This window comes from Lynx rufus, unplaced genomic scaffold, assembly GCF_022079265.1.
Source record: "Lynx rufus isolate CCGP_SWC_20201006 ecotype Redwood Valley unplaced genomic scaffold, mLynRuf1.p SCAF_2, whole genome shotgun sequence".
Taxonomy (NCBI): Eukaryota; Metazoa; Chordata; class Mammalia; order Carnivora; family Felidae; genus Lynx; species Lynx rufus.
The window spans coordinates 104,908,560-104,928,316 of NW_025814834.1; the positions used below are offsets into that span (position 1 = coordinate 104,908,560).

The following is a 19,757-nucleotide window of genomic DNA, read 5'->3' on the forward strand; positions in this document are numbered from 1 at the left end:
TGGGATTTAACGCGGTGGAAAACCTGGAAGGAAACACACAAAACGTTCCCTCATTATCTCAGGGGGTTAGATTATGGGTACTTTTATTCTCCTCTTCGTATTTTTTACATTGAAAAGCTGCCAGGGAAAACTGCCGTACTAATGTTCCTGGTAAGGAAAATGTATTCATAAAAATTTAAGTGTGCTTTTGAGATCAGGGAAAGTTCACAGTTCAGCCCTTGGTTCATGGAGAGCAGGGAGGACAGGGTGCTGCACCCCAGAAGCAGGCGGCCCTTCGTCGTCCGGGACAGAATTTGAGCCCCGGCATGGAGTTGCACTCCCTGGGTGTTGGCTGAGAACGTTACTATGATTATAATGATCGCTGCTATTTCTGCTTACTGCCTACTGATTCCATAAGCTCTCTTCTGCTATTTAGGAAACTCGCTGTCTCTCACACAAACGTGGCTGACCACGTCCCCTCCTTGAACAGCGGGATGACCTCTCCTTCTCAACTTATAGAGCTTTTCTCTATTGCTGGCACCTCATGTCGGTTGCTTTACATTCTTGCCAACATTTCCACATGTGTCTCCTTCCCAAACAGGCTGCAAGGCCTAGCAGACGGGCTGGGGCACTTGTTTTGTACCTCAAAGTACACAGCAAGGCTGGGCATTTACCAGGTGTTCAACATTTACAGATGGACTGAACTTCATTCTGTCTGCCTGAGGGTATGTTCCTACTTAAAGCCCTGCCTTCCTGAACTCTCAAAGTTCTCTATTTCTTGTTAGAGGCCTCTTGAACTTTCCCTGGAAGGACCTGCTATCTCCTTAAGGCACTGACGAAGCCTAGGGGTCTCATTAAGTAAGCTCACACCCCCGTCACCTGATCAGCGCGTTTGTGGACACAATGCATACACCTGTGGGGGCATACATCGGGGATTATGGATTAATCCTTCCGAGAGTCAAAATGGGGACCAGGATCAGCATGGTTCAAGAGTAAATACTGTGTACACGAGAGAAGACAGGGGTCAAGAACATCCAAGATTTGCCTGCACTTATTATACACGTGCAAAGTCAGGCTTGGGTGCAAAGCACTGCAGAGAGCTCATTTTACTTTCAAAGAATCCTATTCTCGGTAAGCCCGTAAGAGCAATTTTTCTTTCATACCACGACTGGCCCTGCCTTGTTGTGTACAACATGCACACACTCATTCACTCCTGTGTGTCAGGGACTGAGCTCAGGGCAGGCCACAGGAGTGAGGATGATGGGTGGGCCCAGACCCTGTCCTCACGGTGCTGGGCAGGATGGGCTGGTCTGTGCAGAGGGTGCAAAGCCCCAGGAAGTGGGGAACCAAGCCCAGAGGCAGGTGGGGGCGGACGGGGAGCTGAGGAGTGTCTGCAGTTGGCCGGGGTTAGATGAAAGGAAGCTGATGAGGGGCGGGACGCAGATAGAATGTCTGCACAAGGCTTCCCAGGTGTTCTTCGGGGGTTCCTCCGGCTCAAGGGCCCTTGGCCATGCGAAGCCAGCCCTCCCCGCCTCTGCCTCCTCACAGAAAGTGGGTGGTTGGGGTCAGCCAGGCAGCAAGCATGACCTCAGTCCCACTGATGGCATCGCCCTCCACTTCACATACACACGAGAATGAGGCTACTTAAAGAAAACTCACTGTGATTTTTTTTCTTGCCAACTCAATCTGCTGCAAAGTGCAGCTTTTTCCACACAGGTCCCCTAAAAGCAGAGTACTGTCTGGCCCTGGTGTGCATGCATAACCTTTAACCTTTCACCCCAAGAAAGGCAGCTCCAAGTTGCATGGGCACAGACAAATTGGAGTTCAGTCCTCCGGCAAGACACTCAATCGGTCTGAACCTCGATTTTTTTTTTAATTTTTTTTTTCAACGTTTATTTATTTTTGGGACAGAGAGAGACAGAGCACGAACGGGGGAGGGGCAGAGAGAGAGGGAGACACAGAATCGGAAACAGGCTCCAGGCTCTGAGCCATCAGCCCAGAGCCCGACGCGGGGCTCGAACTCACGGACCGCGAGATCGTGACCTGGCTGAAGTCGGACGCTTAACCGACTGCGCCACCCAGGTGCCCCTGAACCTCGATTTTTAAACTAGGGAATTAAGGGGCGCCTGGGTGGCTCAGTCGGTTGGGCATTCGACTTCGGCCTGGGTCATGATTTCATGACTCGTCGGCTCGAGCCCCACGTTGGGCCCTGTGCTGCCAGCTCAGAGCCTGGAACCTGTTTCGGATTCTGTGTCTCCCTCTCTCTCTGCTGTTCCCCCACTCATTCCCTGTCTCTCTCTCCCTCAAAAATAAATAAAAACATTAAGAAAATTTTTTAGGATAGGGATTTAAAAAATACCGACTTTGGTGGATTTTGGAGTAAGAGAGAGAACATACAAATAAAGGATTGCTGGTAAGGGGTCACAGGAAGACACAGCGGAGAACCAGGGAGTTCTGAGTCTGCCAGAGAGCAGAGCTCCCTCCAGGGGACCCCTCCGACCCAGTCTAGTGCCCACATCAAGTGGGTCTGCCCTCGCCAAGAATCCCTCTAAACAGCTATCCTGGAACCAGGCCCACATTTGTCGATATGGCGTGGAAGGCCAGCATGGCCTGGCTCCTGCCTGTGTCCAGCTGTGGTTTTGCCCTCCCTCTCCCCCTGTGCCCTCGTCACACTGAGCTGAGGGCAGGCCCTGCACATGCCCCGCTGGCCCTTTCGCGGAGCCCCTGACTAGCCCCTCCGTTCTTCCTCGGCGTCGCTCACTGGTGCTCCTCACCTGGCCGGGCCAGGTCTCCTTCAGGACCCGCTTGCTGCGGTACGACTCTGGGGAGCCTGTGTGCACACCTCCACCACTGCACTCAACACCTTGCTCAAATGGTCTCTCCCACTAGACAGAAAATTCCTCGAAGGCAAGCTCCCACCTCAGCTACCTTTCTATACCCCCCACGCCTGGCACAGCATCCAATATACATGTGCTACTCAAGAAATGTTTGTCAAGCACATTCTCCCGTGTACATATCTTGTAAAATGTTCGTGACTGGCAAAGTCACCTCTGGGGCATGCCTCACTGAACTGCACGGACGTGTTCCACCTGAGGAGCTGGCCCAGAAACTGAGGGGGAAGCAAGATATCTGCAGGCGAGCCACCCGGCCCTTGGGCAAAATCAGCTATAGGAGGCCCGGAGGGTCCCATTCCCAGTGACAGGGCGGAAAGGCGACACTTCTGTCCTTTGGAAAAGAGACTTTAGTTCAGGTTGGTTTTTTTCCCTAGCAACCCGCTGTTTGAAGAGGGGTGGCGTACCGCTTTAAAAGACTTCCATCGTGCAACGAATTACTCTAAGATGAAGTGCTTTTATTCCTCCTCAGTTCATGCACGTCCCTCCGGTCGCTGCAAGTCCACGGTGCACTCGGGAAAGCCGAGCACCGGGCACGTGGCTGAGTTACGTACAGCTGGGCAGCCAGTGGACAGTGGAAGAGGGGTCATCTCTTCCCTAAGCGGGTCCCGCAGTGAAGGCGTGCTCCGAAGCCAATGCATTTCTGCTGTGCGAAATACTGTTTGCAAGTACCCTAACATACGGCTCAGAAATCTGAGCCATACTGAGGAAAGTCTGTGACTTAGTTTTGTTTTTTTTTTTAATTGTTTTTAAGCTTTATTTTATTTTTGAGAGAGAGAGAGACAGAGCGTGAGCAGGGAAGGAGCAGAGAGAGAGGGAGACACAGAATCCGAAGCAGGCTCCAGGCCCCGAGGTGTCAGCACAGAGCCCGACACGGGGCTTGAACTCACGATCCGTGAGATCATGACCTGAGCCGAAGTCGGATGCTCAACCGACTGAGCCACCCAGGCGCCCCAGTGTGTCTTAGTTTTTAAAGAGATGGGGTAAAACCAGAAGGATCAGAAAATACTGGATAACCTTGTGGGTACATCCAAGGTAGAAGACACTGATGTACATGTTTAAGACCCAGCTGGGAAACGGGAGGCAGCTCAGTGGGAGGGAAGACAGGCCTGGAAACAGACTGGGATCCAAGTGCCAGCAGTGCCACTTAACAGTCCTGACAGGAACAAAAAACTTCCCCACGCCCCTCGGATGCGGAGAGCATCAGTGAGACAAGGAAACATACTGGCGGGCTCGTGGTGAGAGTCCCATCGTAAGGTTTCCTTCCTTGCCTCCAACCTGTTTGTACTCTCCTGTCATTCGGGTGAAAGTGAGTTGCCCTGCAGTGAGCAGTGGGTCAAAGGACTTCCAGATCTGCCGAGCCAAAACCCACACCCAAGGAGAACTTCCTCTTCTAACCCCAGGAATTCTTGATGTCACCTGCATGAAGCATTTAATCCAATGTATCTAACACACAAAGGTTTTCCGAAAAACGTCTGAAAACGAAAAGCCAGAAGGTATACTTCGAGGCGGCAAGTTTGAGGCCCTCCTGCTTACGGAGGTTACAGCAAGTTTCCCAAGACAGACACCCGCTTCTGCCAAGGCAAGTAGGTGTTCTGGACTTCCCTCTCTGTGCCAAGCCCCCGGCTTTTGGCGAGCTGCCTGAATCAGGGTGAACTTTAGGTTTTGCCCCTGCGTTCTATGTAACCGAAGAAGCAAAGATTATAAATGTAAGCAAGCAGAGAGCAAAAGTAAACACGGGCACCAGAAAGAAAGGAGAACAATACTGTTTGGTAGACAAGGTGGCCAGAAGCAGCAAGGATTTTAAAAAGGAGGGTGGGGTGGGGCATATTTATGAGACAGCAGCATCAAGCAGGTTATAATCTACCTTGAAGTGACCAAAATTGTCCCAAGTCTGCTGATTTTGCTACTCTGATTAGAAACATGGGGATTTTTCCCTTTCAAAGCCAGTGAAGCTAGCTAGGAAAAGTACAATTTCCTCACCGAACTTTTTAAAAAATGAGATCATTACTCAGAATATTGATGAGTGTTTGCTTAAAGATAAGGTTTCTTTTAGAGCACAGAACTTGTCAAAATTTGGATTGTGTGTTTTAAGTCCAAAGTTTGATTTGGCTCTGTCACAGACACACGAGAAAAATTGGTTGAATAAGAAAAGATTTTTTTTTAATGCAAAAAAAAAAAAAAAAAAAAAAAAAGGTGGAGGTAGGGGGGTGGGCGGCAAATGTTCCTAAACAATGACTGGAATCAAAGAACTCTTCCCAGTCTGGCAAACCTAGTTTATTTAGTGCCTCAATCATGTGGAAGCTAAGGAAAAGGTTGGCGCCACCTTCTGGGGAAAAACTGGAAAGACCTTACGGGTATCCTGGGGAGATTCCATCCTTTGGAAAAGACTGGCACTCCTTTAAATTCCAGGATTTAAGCTGCATGTGAGCCCTGACTTAACTAGGCTCAGTGCCATACTAGAGGGAGAAAGGGAGGAAAGAAAAAACAGCTCCCGGTTCAACGTCCACGGACCCAAGTTTTGGAACCAGTTCTGTCATCAACTAGTGAGGTGGTCTGGGAGGACATTTCTTCTACTTTCAAGGCCTCAGTTTCTCTCATCAGAAAAATGAGAGGGAGAATGTGAATCAAGAATTTTCACATTCTTGTTATAAAATCTTATCTCTGCCCCTACTTAAGGAGTGCGTTCCCCTAAAAAGATGCACGTGGAATTTCCAGAGGCAGAGTATAGACATGATGTCTAACAAGACAGCCGTCACATCTTTGCCTGCAAAAGCAGATTCAGGGCAACACTATCTCTCTCAACTGCATTACGGCAGCCAGGTGGGAGACAGGCCTGGGAGGTGGCTGTGTCCCATCCTGGAGGACACTGCAGATACTGGGCTGGCTGGCCTGTCAGGAAGGGCAAAAGAGACAACCTAGGGGCCCCTGGGTCGCTCAGTCAGTTAAGCATTTGACCCCTGATTTCAGCTCAGGTCATGATCTCATGGTTTGTGAGTTCGAGCCCTATATCGGGCTCTGAGCTGACAGTGTGGGGCCTGCTTGGGAGCCTCTCTCCCCCCTCTCTCTGGACCTACCCTACCCCACTCGTTTGCTCTCAAAATAAGTAAACTTAGGGGCGCCTGGGTGGCTCAGTCGGTTAAGCGTCCGACTTCGGCTCAGGTCATGATCTCACGGTCCGTGAGTTCGAGCCCCACGTCGGGCTCTCTGCTGACAGCTCAGAGCCTGGAGCCTGTTTCCGATTCTGTGTCTCCCTCTCTCTCTGACCCTCCCCTGTTCATGCTCTGTCTCTCTCTGTCTCAAAAATAAATAAACATTTAAAAAAAAAAACACAAAAAACTAGAAGCTGTACTGTTGGAGATAACATCAAACCCTGCAGTCAGTAAAGAAGGCGCTAGAGGCTTTTAAAAAGAAAAAAAAAAGAACTTAAAAAAAAAAAAAAAGAAAAAAAGACAACCTGAATCTCCTCAGATGGGAAGCTGAGCGGCACACAGAAGCCTCCTCTTCTGCATGTCTCAAAACTCAGGGTGCCCTCCGGCTTGGAGGTGACAACGTAACAGCTACTCCGGTGTGGACATGGATAGATTCAGCCAGCACAGCAGCCAAGACAAAAACTGTTTTCCATTGGTGTTTTACAGTTTCCTCAATCGAATTTCAATAGCCCTCTTAGATATATTTTAAAAAGTACACTATATGTGCTTTGTGTAAAATCTATAAAGCTTGTCAACAATTCTATTCAGAATTGGTCTACTTTCTTCGCTGGAAGAGGGCAGAGGAGACAGTATCTTCCGTTTTCCACAGCATGAGCCCTGCAGGGCATCACGCTCTCTGCTCCCCCGGGCTCACCCAGCGTACGAGCGTTTTAGAGACCCAGAGAGAGAGCTCCTGTGACTTGTCCTCAGTCGTACAGCCAGTGAATGACCAAAGTAGGACGAGGATCCACACGTTCACACTCCAAACTCAAAGGTTGTGACACTGAACACTGGCCCTCTTGCCTGTCTCTTTGTAGGAGCTGTTTCTTAGTAGGATGCCTTTTCTGAAGCCACAGGAGCTAAAAGGCGGCCCGGTGTCCTATCTGCCTCCCAGGAGGGCCGGTTCACCTGAGAGGAGGAACCCGTCACTTGCCCCAAACAGTGGCACAGCAGCGGCACTGCCGTTCAGAACCGGGCTCTATGCTTGGCACTCTACAGCGAGCCAGTAGGGTGGGGACGCGGCATCTCCACGTGACATATACAGCATGAAAGCAATCTTGGTTTCGTGCAGTCAGCCCAGGGTCTTCTAAGCCCATGTTCCCTCCTCCAGGCCAGGCCGCCCCGGCTCACTGTTACAATTCTCCCCGTAACTACTCCTCGTAGCCAACCTCAGGTTCTCACTTCCTCAGGCAGCCTTCCTGGACTCTTCCAGCCCACTCCAAAGTCCTAGTGCCTCTCACTCCGAACGCACATGTGCTTTAGCCTCAACTAAACTATGAGCTTCTTGAAGACTGGAGCCCTGCCCCTCACTTCCAACCTCCTGCCTCCAAAAACAAAACATTTACCAGAGTTTGTGCTCTTAGTGTCAGACAATGTTGGCTTGGCAACTTTTAACCTTTAGAGGATTATATAGGTTTCTGGTTTTGCCTTTCCGTTAAAAAGAGCAAGAACTTGCAAAGGAAATCGGGTTCCTAGCCACCTCCCAAGATTGGGTGGGCTCAGGGAAAACTGGATACTTAGGACCTGTGAAGGTAGGTTTGTTACTTAATAGCAACTTCTAGTACCTTGAGGCTGGATGAGACACAGATAATCACTCAGTCCATTCCCTGGGGTAAGAGATAAGAGAAACCAAGGTCCGGGAGGGGTGAAGTAATTTCTCCAGGTTCACATAACACACTGTCCTCCAGAACCACTGATATGCGGGTGGTCACTGCCCCCAGGAGGCTTCTAAGGACCATTCCAGAGCGCAGCGGGGCTGGCTAAGTCGTGGTCAGACAATGATTTTAATTGGTATGTGAAGAAGAATTATCAGCTTGCTAAAATCAAACGTCCTCCCCGACACACCACTGCTCTTCTCTGGCCCGGACGCTTGTCAAAATGACTGTAGAAAACACACCATGCCAGCAGGGCGAAGCCCAAGTCAGAAAACAAGCGCCCGAAACCTCCTCTTTTATTGTTTAAAATAATTTGGTGTAGCTCTACTTGTAATTCGTTACAGTCTTAGAACGTAAAATTAACTTTCTATGATTTAAAATACAGCCCCCAAAGACAAACAATGGTTGTTTCATAAGAATCCAACTTCCCCAAACTGCCTGAGGCTGGACTGTGATGCCTCAAACACCCAGATGAAGAAACATCTGGTGAGTCAGTATGGGACACAAAATGATGCTGACATTTCCTTCTTTTCATAGACAAATACAACTGAATACTCACTAATGTGGCCAAGTTCAGAAAAAGCTACACCCAATGATCAAAAAGTTTCAATGACAGGGGCACCTGGGTGGCTTAGCTGGTTCAGCATCTTGGGTCTTGCAATCAAGCCCCTGCATCAGGCTCCCAGCTGGGCTTAGAGCTTGCTTGGGATTCTTTCTCTCTCTCCCCCTCTGTCCCTGCCCAGCTTACACACTCCCTCGCTCTCTCTTTCTCTCTCTCTCCTTCTGCCCCTTCCCAGCTTACGTGCTCACACGCACACTCTTTCTCTCTCTTGTCTTTTTCCACACTGTCCTGTATTTGAGTCTCACGACAGTCAAGCTTTATAACAGGCTCACCCAGAGGTGATGAGACCCAACAACACAGCTGGACAGCACACACAGTGGACTGAAAATCAGGTTTTCTGCCTCAGGAGTCACACCCCATGCTGATCCTAGAATCTTATTCATACCATGGATTCTCTTATTAAATCCCCTCCTCATCAATGAAGGAGAGATTCTGCGCCAGTCCTAACAAACAGATTGCCAATTCTAAGATGAGAAGAGTTAAATGAATGGAGTTTTCTTTTAAAACAGAAAATGGGCTTCAGATTTCTGAAGGTCACTAACAAGTCCTCAGCCCTTTTTAAGATGCTTGCTATAAGCTAACACTACTGTAAACCGTGGTGACTTCATTAAGGAGACACTGAAACTCTGTAGCAATGTTTATTTACTAAACAGATAAAAAGGAGTCAGACTGAGAACAAACTGAGGGTAGATGGGGGGTGGGAGGGAGAGGAGGGTGGGTGATGGGCATTGAGGAGGGCACCTTTTGGGATGAGCACTGGGTGTTGTATGGAAACCAATTTGACAATTAACTTCATATTAAAAAAATAAAACTATAATAGAACACTAAAAAAAAAAAGGAGTCAGATAATGAAGGAGATGTACTTATTCAAATAAGGAATATGAAACCATGTCTTAGCTGACAAACACCAACTTCTTCAATAGAAACTCTAAATTGGTATCCAAATCCTCTATGGTGCTTACTAAATCTGTGTTGGCTTAAGATGAGGGACGCCTGAGCGAGATCTAGTGCCTGGTATGTTTCCAATGTGTAACAAACATGTTTTGCATGCACGGTTCCTTTTAAAAGACCCTGAAAACACAGACCGTGGCTTAAAGGATGAGATATTCATCTCCCCTGAGAGCTTTTATGACAAATTTCAACTTCTAGAAATGGCATTTCAGTAAGTTGTCCTTCACTGCTACAGTCCCAGAGCCACTGCCCAGTGTGCACCATAGTGCAGCCACTGCCCCAGCGGGCAAGGAGGGACATCTGGGGCTAAGGTCCCAGAGCAGCCTTGTGTCACCCTGTCGCGTCCTGCCGAAGCCTGGGTTCTGTCTGTGAATACAAAACCAACGAGTTTCCTAAGAGGGAAGTTCCAGGAAAGCTCAATGGAATGAACACGCTTTGGAAGTACCAATTAGCTAGGAGAGTAGACTCTGCTTCTGCATGACTGACACAGTCACTGGGTTTAGAAACATTTTAGATCCTTCCCAATAAATGTCAGAACCATGTCTGAATGTAGTGACAAAAAAAACATAACACTAGAGAACTACCATGTGCAATATTCTATGCCAACAAGATGGCCACAGCATGAACTTGATGTGCGTCTAACTATTCTGCCCTAAAAAACAAACAAACAAACAAACAAACAAACAAAAAAGGGAATGATGGATGGAGACAGTTTGGGTAAAATAAGAGAAAGACTAGAAGAATTTCAAAAGAAAAGACAGACAAAGAAACCATACATAATCCTAAATATACACAAGTGCCCAAGGCTGGGAGCTTCTGGCCAAGTGACAGAGTGAAGTTTCACAAGGAAAATACAAGGGCACTCAAGGTGAGTATCAAAGTATGCAAAGCAGGGCAGGCCTGCCAATAAAGGCACTCCTTTACTGGGAACAGGATGTTTTCCCCACCTGCTTGGTCAGGTGATCAGTGACGGCAGTGAGGAGACCCTGGGTCACAGGGATGCCACAGGACAACTAAGGGCTGCTAAGCTTACTTTAAGCAACAGGTATTTTCTGCTTCTGTCCCTCAGGCAATTTAAAAGAGTTCACGCCAAAGAACTTTCTCTACTGAATTTCTCATTTTGCAGGAGGAAAAACACCCCAAAGAAACAAGATCCCTCAAGAAGACAGCTCAGTAAGAAACGGACTATTTAATTCTGCTCAGCTGTACTTCTTAGGGTCCACTGGCAAAGTTTCACAGTTTAAGATCAGGATGCCAGCTTTAAACACAGACATCCTCCAAGGGGATAGTCAGTAAGCGCCACACACTACGGAGGGCTTAGTGTCACCTCGATGCCACATTCTAAGTAGGTCCTCTCCAGAGGAAACAACATCAGGTGCTTCCAAGAGAACAGTTTTACTTCGGTTTTTGGTCAGGTATTTAAGAAGAGGCTATTAGGGTTTAAAAAAGAAGAGAAAAAGGTCAGCACAGGCCAGGCCACTTGCCCTAAGAGACACAAAACCTGCTTCACATACTGGTTCTGCCAATACCTGCCATGCGTCACCTGACAAATGACAGCATGTTCTGGACCCTCTTCCCTCACTCAGGAATAATGGCGTTGGCTATGTTAGCTCACGGGTCCTCACATTTTACATGAGTTATTGTAACAGGAAAGCGTTCTGTTCAAACATGAGTGATTTGTACTAGCACACGACGAAGCCAGATTTCTGAAGCGTCAACAGGTTAAAAACGTATCTATCACTTAGGGCGCCTGGGTGGCTCAGTCGGTTGGGCGTCCGACTTCAGCTCGGGTCATGATCTTGCGGTTTATGGGTTTGAGCCCCGCATCAGGCTCTGTGCTGACAGCTCAGAGCCTGGAGCCTGCTTCCGATTCTGTGTCTCCCTTCTCTGTCCCTCCTCCACTTGTGCTCTGTCTCTCAAAAATGAATAAATGTAAAAAAAAAAAAAACAAACAAAAATGTATCTATCACTTTATGAACCCGCGTTGTGCCAGGCCCATCAGGTGGAGATGCCTAGACAGAGCGCGAGACCCCTACTCTTGTTGAGCCTGCAATTGTGGTGCGGGTTTCAGGAGATCAAACCTGTCACCACTGGGCAGCCACATAAGCTGCTAAACAGAGAAACAGCACAATTTGGGGTCCAGATTCTTTTTGTTGACATATTCTTGCCGTTCCCTTAATCCACAAGTGTGCCCGTGAGAATCACATGTGAGCCACGAGACTCAACTAAGCAGGTTATTCTCACTTGGGGTCCAATCCATTGAGGTTTTCTAATGTTCTAAGTATACAGTCCAATTTCCCACAGTGCCTTTGATTGGAAAGGCGTTACTGAAACCATCTGTATTTCACTGTTCTCTGTAGGTCTCTAGGCACTTGAAGGACTGGTGAGCCCCAGGGGCTGGACAAGGCAACGAGCAACCGGCTGGACTTACTGTGGGTCCAATCTGGGCCTGTCGTAAGTGTGCGGGGCACAGAAACACATTTTTCCAACTCTCCAGTAGGCGTCTGAGGTGCCAGGACAGTTGTTAGCATTTTACACGTTCAGGAGCGAGGAAAGGCAGGACATGGCTGCCTCCATTCATCCTGAACTTGCAGAGAGGGGCACACTGAGAGGGGAGGGGAGGGAGGAAGACCAACAGGTATATGTAGCACCTCTGTCGTCACTGGCCATGTCATTCAGTTCTCACAAGAAACTGTGACAACGTCCTCCTCCACCTTATCCACAAGCACACTGAGACGCGGAAGCTGAAAGAACCTGTCAGAGGTCGTGGAGCAAGGAAGCGTGGGTTCCAGCACTTGCACATCTGTCTCTCGAGCCAACCTCGATCTCCCAACAACAGTCTGGCAGGTGCCGAATGCCACCAGGAAAATGGCAGCCCCCTCCTTCTGACCACAGCAATTGGGAACCACCGACCAGGAAATCCCTGAGGACAGGTCAGGCCTGCTGTACATGTGGGAGTCAGGAACCTACCAAGTGGCACCAGGCCCTGAATGGCACCTGGGCTCAGCCGCCACACCAGCACTGGGACTGTCACCCTGAACCACGGCCTGGGCCGAGCTCTAAGGGAGCGACTCTTTTTTTGTTTCACGTTTTTTTTTTTTTTTAAGCTTACTTATTTATTTTTGAGAGAGAGAGAGAGCAAAAGAGAGAGAACAGGGGAGGCACACAGAAAGAATCCCAAGCAGGCTCCATGCTGACAGCAGAGAGCCTGACGTGGGGCTCGAACTCACGAACTGTGAGATCACGACCTGAGCAAGAAGCAGACACTTAACTGACTGAGCCCTGCCCCCCAGGTGCCCCCCAAAGGGAGCGACTCCTAGTCAGGCTGCACACTGATCCACACCCCTCTCTCCCCACACCCTCACTGCACCCCCAGGCCCATCTGCTCGGCACTCCTGGGCCAGAGGCCGGCTTACCTCCTTATGGGAGTCTTTGTGGGCTTCCAGAGTCTTCATAATCGTCAGCTCGGCATAGTTCTTAAATCTTGCGGGCTGGTTTCTCAGAATTTCCCGTAGAACTCTCAATGCTAGTGCTCGGATGGAATGCTGGAGTACAAGAGGAAAGGAAGACATCAGCAAACAACACAGCGCTTCACTGAACATACTAGCCAGAAGCGCCCAGCACGGCCAGACACCCAGCCCTGGGCTCCCCTGGCATCTTGCTGGCACCCAACGCAGGTCACATTGCAAACGTGGCACAGGTTGAGGCAGCCAGTCCCATGAGGCGGGTGCTATGCCTACGCTGACATTCCCAGGACCCAGCACCTAAGACCTGAGGAAGGTTTCTGGAATGAGCCAAAAGAGGACCAAATGAGACCGAATGAGGACGATACATCTAAGTTAATTATCAATCTCCTGGAGGATTTCCATGTTTTCTGAGATGTCGGTATGCAAATTACCCTTTGGTAAAGAACAGGTAACAAGCATCTAACCACTTCATCAACACGGCCTGTAAGACAGCCACAGACCTGTCTTTACTCCCGACCTTCTGTGTGATGAGATCACGGGGGAGGGTCGTGTGTACACGCCTCAAGGTGTCTGAGGCCCAAGCTGCGCCATTTGGAGGAAAACCGTTCCACACGGGCTCCTGATCTCAGTAAAAGAAAAGGAGTTTACACCAAACTGAGCCAAAAACTACATCCTGATTCTTCGTCACTCGCCTGTGCTATTGGCTCACTAATGGACCATCTACCTGCTCTCTACGTGAGATCACTCTATCTCCCAACACAGCCTGACCAAGCAGGCTGTAAGGGAAGTGACTGTAGGTCCTCCATCACTGTACTTCTGTCTGTCCCCACCCTCCTCCATCACTGTACTTCTGTCTGTCCCCACCCTCTGCCAAACCATTAACCCGAAGCATCAGAAAGCAATCAGAGCCACCGCATTCGCTGGCCCCCTGTGCACCCGTCTTCCATCGGAGTCACCATCAACGTGACCCCAAGAGGGACCTTCACCGTGGGCTGTGTTGAGCTTCCTCAAAATCCACCTGGTCCTGCCCTTGAGTTCTTCATCACACCTGCTTCGTTGTTTCTGCGGCCTCCACAAAGCCCAGTGCACAGGTGGATTTTTACTTCTAGAGTTTCACTCAGACAATTCCCCAACATCTGCTGCTGTCTCTGCACAAGGGACCGGCACACAGATGGGAGAAGGCAGGGCTCTGACTAGGTTACTCCCCCCTTTAAGAGTCATCTACGTGGTGCCAGGTGTGGATTACGGACCGGGCACGGCACAAATTCCTGGTTGGTCACACTCAAAGGTCACAGGGCAAAGAGGGCTTTTGATTTAAAAAATAATACAGAAGATAACAGAAAACAACCCACGCTCCAGAACTGCATGCTTAACCAGTTAAAATCACTGTTGCTGCTCACAGATGCCGGCTGCATCTACACAGAACTTCAGGGAAGGCAGCATCTAGTAGGGTCTCTTAAAAAATGAACTTCTCTATTTCTCAGTTACGCATGAAACCTAAAACTCACACAGAAAAAAACCTCATTGTAAAAAACCATTCTGTGCTAACAAAGGTTTAAGAAATTCTGTGTTAAACAAAGTAACCTGAAGCAGGAACAAGTTTCCCTCAACGCCTACAAACCCAATTACAGAAGAAAACACACATATAAATAAGCTAGGAACGGGGCCCGTCTCTGACAGAAACATGACCTCACTAGCTGGTACTCAGAAAATATTTGGAAAACATTTTGATGTAAACAGCAGGCACAGTACAGAAATAAAGCTGAAGCCAAAGTCCAGAACGACAGGACTTAACAGCCCGTCACATGGGAAGGGGGAACGCAAGGACAAGGAAGGCGCCTCACGTCTTTGTCTCCGAGTGTCTCCAGCAGCAGGAGCAGAATGGTCTTGAAGTGCTCCTCCCAGACGCCCAGGCTGTCTTCCCGGGTGATTTTGAGCAGCTCCAGCAGGGCGCCTTTCCGTTCCTCCACCCGCTCGTTGTGGTTGGACAGCTCTTTCAGAAGGTCAGCCACCAAGTCAGAATGGTCAATGGGCACTGGAGAGACACCGAGACAAAGTCACCTCACGAGGACACTGGGCTGTGGACGCGCCCTCCGCCCGCTCTCTGCTCCCAGAGGCAGCCCCCCTCCATCATTCCTGCCCCATGCCCTTCACCCTTCTCTGCTGCCCGCTTGTGACACCCTCAGCAGGCCGTCTCACCAAACAGGAAAACAGAGATGTGGGAACAGATGTCAAGTACCAATACCAACATCCTTACCCTCCCCCACCATCGTTTTCCCCCTTCGAGTTCGGACAAACAGGAGAAGCCATCTAAAAGTCTCTCCGTGACTGTCCTCCTCCCCCCAAATCTATCTCCACTGCAGCAGCTCCAAGTCAGGCCACCCCTGGACAGTCCCCTCCCGCCGTCACACCCACTGACACGTGCACATTTTCCTCCAGGCTCTCCTCACTGACCCATCTGACATTCCTTCCCTCCCCGAATGTCCACAGCTTAGTCTTAGTAACTAGCACAGCAAACAAATACTAATCAAGGTGTTGAGCCTGTGCGTGGACTGTCCATGCACAGACTGTACAACGTGCCAAAACCACTTAGCAAAAGGGCTTCAGCCATGAAACACCTATCCTTTCTCTTCCCATGAACTTAAGAGACCTCAACTCTGAACACTTCCTTTCAATAGAAAGGACGAAAAGGCAAAGACAAATCATTAGGAACTACTTAAATTTGTATTTTCATACTTTTTTTTTTTTTTTTTTTTAGCTTCTAAGGTGCGAGGGAACAAACACACAGGAAGTTTGAAATGTTAAAGAACTCAATCATTTCCCCCCTGCCTTTCCACTTTTCTCTTTAGGCCTTTTAGTAAGTTGGTAAGCCTTACATAAATTTAGTAAGTTTAGGAAGCCTTTTACGCAGTTGGTAAATAGGGAACAACCAACACCCCAATCTCTGTTCTATCTTAAACAAGACCAACAAATGGGTAAGTTAAATGATGTGTCAACTGTCTGAACAATAAAAGGAAAACAGCCCACTACTCCTAAAAAGTGCAATTCATAATAACCACCAAGCCATTAGCCTTGGGCCCAGTGAACAGACACTGGGAATCCCTGGGAATTTACAGGGTTGCTACCCACGGCAAGTAACCACCTGGGCACGTGCCTTCAAACGACTGCAGGACTTCATTTCTGTCTTAGGATCCCATCACTGTTGTGGGGCTTGAACTCACAGCCTTGAGAGTAAGAGTCATGTGCTCTGCCAACTAAGCCAGGCAGGCGCCCCCCAGTTCCCCTTCTTTTGTGTCCCCACTGAAACCAGCATCTGCTCTAGCGAGGCGCCCTCTCTTTCCAGTGCCATTGTGTTAGGTCTTTTTTCTCGGACAGGCCATGAGTTGCTCTGAGGCCAAGGACTCTGTCTGATTTGCCTCCTTGTCCCCAGCAAGCTATACACTTCATGACACACAGTGAATGCTACCTGTCTAGGGTTCTAATTTAGGGTTCTGATTTAATTCTTCGTTTAAAACTGAAAAACAAAACAAAGGCTTGGAAACAAAACGGATATACACGTATATTTAAAAAAAAAACAAAAAACCTATTATGTGAACGTGACAATCAGGTGAAAAAAGAACTAATTAAGTTCCAGACAAAAACAGCATCATTCCAATGCACGCTTACTCACCGGTTACTCAGTAATGGACACTGGTCTTAACACAAGTGTCAGAAAACAAAGCACGTCATCAGACTAGTTCTGTTCGTGCCAAGTATGTTATATTTGGAGCAAGTAACTTAACCCTTCTGAATGTTAGTTTTTTAACCTGTGAAATGGGAATAATCCCTTCTATCTCATTAGATATGTACAGAAAGCAACTGAGCGGAAAGCACATGGTAATGCAGGAGCTCAGTATATGCCAGATCCCCTCTCTCTGAACTACGAGACAGAAGTCAACCAAAGCAGCTCCAGGAAGGCCTGGTCAAAACGCTGGTGTGAGAGAAAAGCAGGGGGCTCTCAGTCGTGCTACCGGGCCCTCCTTCCATAGCTCAGGGCTGGGAGAGGACACACAGACGCGGAGCCTGTGCTGGGATGGCTTGTGCTTCTGCCTCTCACCCGCTAACTGCTACTCCCCTCGCGCTTCTGACCTCCACTCAGGCCCTTGTGCCTCGCGGAAGCCTTCCCTGAGGGGCACAGCTGACCTTCCTTCACTGCACAGTGTGCAGCCCTAAGTTTGGGTCACCGGTAGTTCCTGGTTTCGTGACTGGCTCTACGAAAGCCAGGTTGCTGGCTTCCAGAGGGCAGGGACTGTGCACGCTTCTGTGCACAGATGTGCTTTCCATGCCTAAGCACATGGTGGGGGCTCAGTAAGTGGCTAAACGAAGGACTGTCTGCATGTATGTTTGCCCTCTACACCCAGAGCTGCTGTGCCCAGGGAGAGCCACAGAAAGCTCTTCTGGATGGCGGGGGGGGGGGGGGGGGTGGTGGTGGTTTGGATGGGGGTCAAGCAAAGAGGAACAAACCATCTCGAAGCTGCTCCATGTCATCATCGAACACGGCCTCCTTCAGGGCTGTCTTGTCATAGGCGTTGATGGTGTCCGAGTAGGGGTAGGGATTGTAGTCTCGCGCCCGCGGCCCAGGGAAGGCGCGGGGGGGCTGGGTGTTGAGGAGGGACGTCTTGTTGTCCAGGGCCGTTCTGCCTCCTTCCACCACATCACTGCCTCCGCGGCCCTCCGTGGCAGGTGATGCAACTCCACCATCGCGGGACACCTGAGGCACAGCACACGGTCAGTTCCTTTTTAGGACTTTTAACAAACTCTTCCTTTACATTTTCAGAAGTATTGGGACAGCCAGATTTCTCCCTTGAAATCTGGCCACTGACGAAAGGATAGTTACTAGGTTTCAATCTGTAAACCATCCAATTCATAAACTACCTGAGCAGGAACTGAACACTTTATGTTTTCCCTGCTCCACTCGCTAATTTACATGTAAAGTCTGTTAATTTACATCTGAAGTCTGTTTTGTAGGTGGTGATGACTTTTGACTTAAATGTTTCTTTAAAAAAATTTTTTTTAAATGTTTATTTTTGAGAAAGGGAGAGAGAGAGAGAGAGAGAGAGAGAATGAGAGAGGACAAGTCGGGGAGGGGGCAGAGAGAGAGAGAGAGAAAGAGAGAGAGAGAATCCAAAGCAGGCTCCAGGCTCTTGAGCTGTCAGCCCAGAGCCCGATGCAGGGCTTGAACTCACAAGCTGTGAGATCATGACCTGAGCCAAAGTCAGATGCTTAACTGACTGAGCCACCCAGGCGCCCCTAAAAAAAATTCTTACTTTCTAAACTTGTATATTTAAACCAGTCCTTATCTTCACGCAGACTTTGCAGAGTGGGAATCACGGCACACATTCTGTCATATATTTTGCTTTTCTCATAGTGTAAGAATGTCCCATGTAAATAAAGTGTTTAATAACATATTGTTTAATGGGGTGCCTGGGTGGCTCAGTCGGTTAAGCGGCCGACTTAGGCTCAGGTCATGATCTCACGGTCCGTGAGTTCGAGCCCCACATCAGGCTCTGTGCTGACCGCTCAGAGCCTGGAGCCTGTTTCGGATTCTGTGTCTCCCTCTCTCTCTCTGACCCTCCCCCGTTCATGCTGTCTCTCTCTGTCTCAAAAATAAAATAAACGTTAAAAAAAAAAGTTAAAAAAAAATAACATATTGTTTAATCACACCACTATTTCTACTTGTGTTCTAGTAAGATTTACTCAACCATTCCTCTTCTACTTTTTTTAATGCTTCTATTTTTTGCTATTATAGACAACTCTGAAATAAACTACACTGTAACATAATACCTTTCTTACCTTTTGCTGCATTTGTTATTTAGCACAGATTGCCAAAAGTTACATTACTTGATAAAGGATATGAAACTTAAAATCACCTATGCCGAATATAATTTTACTTAGCTCCAAAGAATTGTATCAAGTTCCCATGCCACCAATATTACACTAGTTCCCTCATATCCTGAAGCATTAAATATTCTAATTTTTACCCGAAACAAAGTGGAACAATTTAGAAATAAAGTGGAGCCTCAAATGTATGTTTGCTGCATTTCTGTAATCACCCAGAAGGATGGACTTTCTCCTGCACGTTGAATGTTTCCATCTCTGCTTTGGGGAACTGTCTTCCTAGTGGCTCTGACATTCATCCTTACGGAGGTCTGTCTTATTACACTGGGTCACTTTGATCAAACCAAAGAGGTACACTGGCTCCCGAGTCTTTCACACATAATGCGTTTTCACACCCAGCCCAGCTTCTTCGCTCACACTCTGGTAATCAGCAGCTAAGATCGTGAATTTCGAACCTGTTCAACAATTTCCACTTCGTCCTCTCATGTTCCCCTATCCTGCCACCCACCCTGTTGTCTGGCCTGGGGGGCTCCTGCACCCCATCCTGCCGATCCCACCAATGACAATCCTGCTTCCATGCCTCGCCTGCTACCTTCACTCGGCAAGCTTCACCCCTTTCAACTTCGCCAGAGAATTTTTATGCTTTGAAAAAGCGGAAATCACTCAAATGTTCCAAAATAGGGGACTGAGTACATGACTGTGGTATCCATGTGACGAATTCTCACCTGACCATAAAAATTCCCACAGGAGAATGCAGACGGGGGGAAAGTGCTCACATGCTACACTCAACAGAATGCACACCGTGATGTCACTTGCATCAAAAACAAACAAAAACATGCTACAGCCTACTCCAAGCATACAGATGCATAAATACATATAAAGAAATAGGAAAATACACACGAAAGCATCCACCTTCTCTTAGGGCCTCTATTGTTCCTAGCAGGGCTTTGGATTCCCTAATTTGAGCCCCTTGCTACCCACAGGTGTTCTGGAAGCCCTTTTCCACTCTCCTCATCACAGCTGAACTCCCGGAGTCAGGTCGGCCTCTTTCTGCTGCCCATAGAAAGTGGGAGCGGTCAGTGGGGATGCCCTCCACTTCCTGGCCCCACATCAACCCAGCCCAC

General features: G+C 48.5%; 1 protein-coding gene across 3 annotated transcripts in view; it reads right to left on the reverse strand.

The window, feature by feature from the left end:
• Window positions 1–19,757, reverse strand: part of CLASP1 (cytoplasmic linker associated protein 1) — a 274,399-nt gene that overhangs the window by 13,686 nt on the left and 240,956 nt on the right. For all 3 annotated transcript variants that reach the window (XM_047085723.1, XM_047085722.1, XM_047085724.1), the window contains 3 exons: window positions 17,260–17,506; window positions 14,601–14,791; window positions 12,706–12,834 (listed from right to left, as the gene is read on the reverse strand). In XM_047085723.1, the coding sequence (XP_046941679.1) occupies window positions 12,706–12,834; window positions 14,601–14,791; window positions 17,260–17,506 (567 nt within the window). The remainder of the gene's footprint in view (window positions 1–12,705; window positions 12,835–14,600; window positions 14,792–17,259; window positions 17,507–19,757) is intronic.